The sequence below is a fragment of the Dendropsophus ebraccatus genome, chromosome 15 (genome assembly GCF_027789765.1).
Source record: "Dendropsophus ebraccatus isolate aDenEbr1 chromosome 15, aDenEbr1.pat, whole genome shotgun sequence".
NCBI lineage: Eukaryota > Metazoa > Chordata > Amphibia > Anura > Hylidae > Dendropsophus > Dendropsophus ebraccatus.
The window spans coordinates 73,678,521-73,683,240 of NC_091468.1; the positions used below are offsets into that span (position 1 = coordinate 73,678,521).

Genomic DNA, 4,720 nt, shown 5'->3' on the forward strand with positions numbered 1-4,720 from the left:
ACAGATGTCTTTCCATTCACGTTTGTTTTTGGTTTGTTTTTTGATGGGCGGTTGATGTCTGCATGAACAACTTTTATGTCCCTCCAAAAAAAAAAAATGAACGCTGACGGATTTGATTTAAGTGGAGAACAATAAAACCCCACAGAAATGAGGGTGGAGTAGTATGGCCGATCTCTGTTATCAGAATGGAAAGGAGAAACGGCATTGTGGCGGAGGGTAAACGGCTGGTGTGACCCGGGCCGCAGGATGAGAGACCAGGTGGCTCTTTTAGCTTTATGGGCATCTTCCCAAATCTTGGAGCACATCTGAGCACAATCTGTTGTATATATATCTGTGTATATATATATATATGTGTGTATATCCTGCAGAGATCTCTGATTCCTGACCCAGGGATGTGTGACTGACAGCTTCACCTGTTCTCTTCCCCTTTAGATGTCAACGAGTGCAGCGAGCTGAACAGCCGGATGTCTCTCTGCAAGAACGCTAAGTGCATAAACACCGAGGGCTCTTACAGGTGCGTGTGTCTGCCGGGCTACCGGGCCTCCGAGAAACCCAACTACTGCACAGCCATAACCTCCCAGAGAGACGAGAGTGACCTGGAGTAATACACGGGCAGCAATGTCTCTGCCCATATACTCTGCACTGTACTAGGAAAGGAAGCTGTGTACGTTACCTGAGATGGAGGTGGCACCTGGAGCCATGGTGGGCGATGGAAGAAGCCGCAGCGTCTCTGCAAGTGGAAGGGGATGTCTGACTGTGCATCAACTCTACAGACCAAATGGACACATAATGGAAGACCCCACCCGAGTATATATAGTCTGACCTTGCGGAAATAGACAAAGCCATGATGATGATGACGATGATGATATTTTAAGCTGGTTATTATTATAATAATTATTTTGTACTATTGCTTTATTAACGTGGCCTTTATTAGAGGTGGGAGCATGTATAACACTTATGACGACGCAGCCTTGGGGACGGTTTCAGAACTTTTTGTTGTTTTTTTCTTGTTACCTCGGTGCAGACGCCCGCAGGGCAGTTTTCTGTGGACTCTCTCACATCGTTCTGCTATCACTTGTCTGGAAATGTTTTATACACCTCCGTCTGCCCTGTGGAGCAGACATCTTTTTTGTTTTTTATTCCTTTACTTTTTTAAGTCTTGGCTGGAAAATCATATTGATTTTTTTTTACTCCGCCTTTGTCTCTTACTGCACTTAAACTCTTTAGAACTTTTTCTTGCCAAGTTTCAAAGCTGCTGGAGAAACATTGCATCCCCTAATGGACGATAAATTACATCCATACCTTTCCCTGTCCAGAACTTAATTTGTAAATTGAATATGAAAAAACAGACATCTTGTTTGAGTTTCTTAACATATTAAAGCTGTATATTAAACCTCGACAATAAAAACACTGATTTTTATTTTCCTAGGATGTTCATATATACAATGATTTATGGAGAGAAGGATGAGAGGGTGAGGAGAAGGTCCGCGGTCTGTCCCTGCCCCTATAGAGTATATTATAACTGAACAATGGAGTATCGGATGAGTTAGCCCTGAGTAATGCAATGGGGGGGGGGGGGGGGGGGGTCATCATTGCTTTATTACATCTGTGACTCTGGCTAATTACCCAATTACCGGGGGTCTGCACTCCACCCCTCAGTGATCAATCAGCAGGAGACTATGCCACACAACCAGGACCCAGCTGCAACTGCCAGAAACTGAGAGGAGTCAGCGCACAGGCCATTCAAATCTTTGCATGCTGTGTAACATGCCAACTCTTTGCATTCTATGTAAAAAGAATGACAAGGGCGGGAGCTCACCTGTCGCTCTGCAGCCCTATCCCATCTTTAATATACAGCCAGGACCCTGTTACTGCTGTCAGGAATGGAGGAATCGCCGGGATGCAATGTCACTCAGGTGGCCGGGCTGCGATGTCACTAAGGTGGCTTGGCTACGATGTCACTCAGGTGGCCGGGCTGCGATGTCACTAAGGTGGCTTGGCTACGATGTCACTCAGGTGGCCGGGCTGCGATGTCACTCAGGTGGCCGGGCTGCGATGTCACTCAGGTGGCCGGGCTGCGATGTCACTCAGGTGGCCGGGCTGCGATGTCACTCAGGTGGCCGGGATGCGATGTCACTCAGGTGGCCGGGCTGCAGCCACCTGAGTCACATACCTAGTTACATACCTACATTCTTAGCTACCTCAACCACTTCTCCTCCTAGTCTTCACCTTGGTCACCAGCACCTGTTCTTCTTTTTGTCTTGTATTGCTCTGATGTCTCAGGTACAGAGGTCGCCTCGTGTAAGTGCTGGACTGCAATGAACACCGTGGGTACTAACACTGTGACAAGGGCCTAAGTGTCCCCAAGCCCACCTTGCGTACCAGTACCTCACAGCACCCGGCATAATGTCATCAAGGAAGGGTCCTGCTAATAAGAATGATGTAAGGAAAGAATCCTTCTCCGCATCCGTGTCTTGCAACAGGTTTCCCCCGTGTTCTGCAGCAGGTTTCCCCCGTGTCCCGCAGCAGGTTTCCCCCGTGTCCCACAGCAGGTTTCCCCCGTGTCCCGCAGCAGGTTTCCCCCGTGTCCTGCAGCAGGTTTCCCCCGTGTCCTGCAGCAGGTTTCCCCCGTGTCCCGCAGCAGGTTTCCCCCGTGTCCCGCATCACGTTTTCCCCTGTGTCCCGCAGCTACTGGTATGAGGCAAAGTTACAAATGCTGATACACTGATTGTTATGTGACAATTAAAACCTCTAAGGGCCCTATTCCACGGGACGATTATCGTTTGGATAATCGTTAACGATTAACGATCTCAAACGACCGCTATTGCGAAAGACCTGAAAACGTTCACTCATTTCCATGGAACGATAATCGTTACTTATGATCGTAATTGCGATCGTTTCTCTTCGCTATTTATTCGCTATTGCGTTCGTATCTATTGAGAACGACCGAACGATGTCTTATTCAATGCGAACGATTTGCGAACGAGCAACGATAAAAATAGGTCCAGGTCTTATTAAACGATCAACGATTTCTCGTTCGGTCGTTAATCGTTAACTGCATTTCAACCGAACGATTATCGTTCAGATTCGAACGATTTAACGATAATCTGAACGATAATCGTCCCGTGGAATAGGGCCCTAAGGGTACAAACCCACACACCGTATACACAGCAGATACGCAGCAAAAACGCAGCAGATTTGAAGCAGATTTGGTGTTGCAGATTTGATGCTGTGTCCATTTATTTAGATCTAATCTGCTGCGTATTTGTTGCGTGTTTGCTGCGTATTTGCTGCGTATCACAGCAGTAAATAAGCTGCGTATATGGTGTGTGGGTTTATACCCTAAAGGAGATGTTGAAGGGTAAGGAGTACGTGTATGCAGTGAGCGCCACCCAGTGGCCACAAGGTTATCATTTCACTCTGTCTATGCAGGGGATGGATTGGAGCTTTGTTTCCTCTGCATCCCCCCTCATGGCGGCACCAAAATGGAGGTTGCCATTCCCATTACAGTATGTTCTTTAAAATTTCAGGGGTAACAATGTATTTGGGCCGAAACTGGATAAAATATTAGAACACACGGTAGATAAGAAAAAAGATTTTCCTGCAAAAAAATCAGCCAAAAAGGCCCAATCCTTTCTTAAAACCCAAGGTAAAGACTTTAAAGGGAAAGGGAAGTCAGGCAGGTGGAGTTACCCCAAGGGAGGTAAGGGTAAAAACTTTCTCCTCAATTCAAACTTTAGCTCCAACACCTCCTCAGATAAGAAATGACGTCCTCCCGGTCGGGGGGAGACTGCTGAAATTCTCCAGGGCTTGGGAGTCTATTACAAAGAACCTCTGGGTTCTCCAGCTTTTGGCGCTGGGTTACAAAATAGAATTCAGCAGTCTCCCACCCGACCGATATCAGGTCACAAGACCTTCCTCCCCGACAGATCTAGCCCTCATTCAACAGAGAGTCCGGGACTTAATCTCACTGGGAGCAGTAGTTATTGTCCCAACCAATCAGTTAGGGTCCGGCCACTACTCTACCCCATTCCTAGTAAAGAAACCCAATGGTTCCCACCGCCATCATAAACCTAAAGTACTTAAATCAGTAGGTTCTCTACAGGAGATTCAAAATGGAATCCATCAAAACAATAGTCCTCCTCATTCCTCAGGGTTCAGCATACTATCATGTCCCCATCCAGGAATGGTCCCAGAGATATCTGAGATTTGCACTCAAGATGGAGGGAGAAATAAGGCACTATCAGTTCCTTTGTCTTCCATGGGCATATCTTTGGCCCCTCGAGTGTTCTCCAAAATAGTGATAGAAATTGTGGCCTACCTAAGAAGGAGGGGAATAGTAACCTTCCCCTACGTGGACGGTTTTCTCCTGGTAGCAAAATCTGTCCAATCCTGTCAAGACCACCTTCACCTAGTCTTAGATCTAATTCAGGAACTTGGCTGGATTGTGAACTATCAGAAGTTCGACCTAGTTCCTTCCCCCCACAAAGTCTTCTTGGGGATCATGTTAGACTCACAGAACCAAATATCCCTTCTACCAGATCAGAAGAAAAGGGATCTAATAGTGAAGTTCAAGAACTTCAAGAAAAAGAATACGGCCTCAATAAGAGACTGTATGAAAATCCTAGGATTAATCACATCCTGTATCCAGGCGGTGGCATGGAGCCAAACTCGTACAAGGACTCTTCAAAAACTGAGATTATTGTCCTGGAACAGATCC

General features: G+C 46.7%; 1 protein-coding gene across 2 annotated transcripts in view; it reads left to right on the plus strand.

The window, feature by feature from the left end:
- LTBP1 (latent transforming growth factor beta binding protein 1) overlaps positions 1-1,408 on the plus strand; it is a 332,339-nt gene extending 330,931 nt beyond the window's left edge. For both annotated transcript variants that reach the window (XM_069954510.1, XM_069954509.1), the window contains one exon: positions 433-1,408. In XM_069954510.1, the coding sequence (XP_069810611.1) occupies positions 433-605 (173 nt within the window). In that variant the 3' untranslated portion in view covers positions 606-1,408. The remainder of the gene's footprint in view (positions 1-432) is intronic.
- The last annotated feature ends 3,312 nt before the right edge of the window (positions 1,409-4,720 follow it).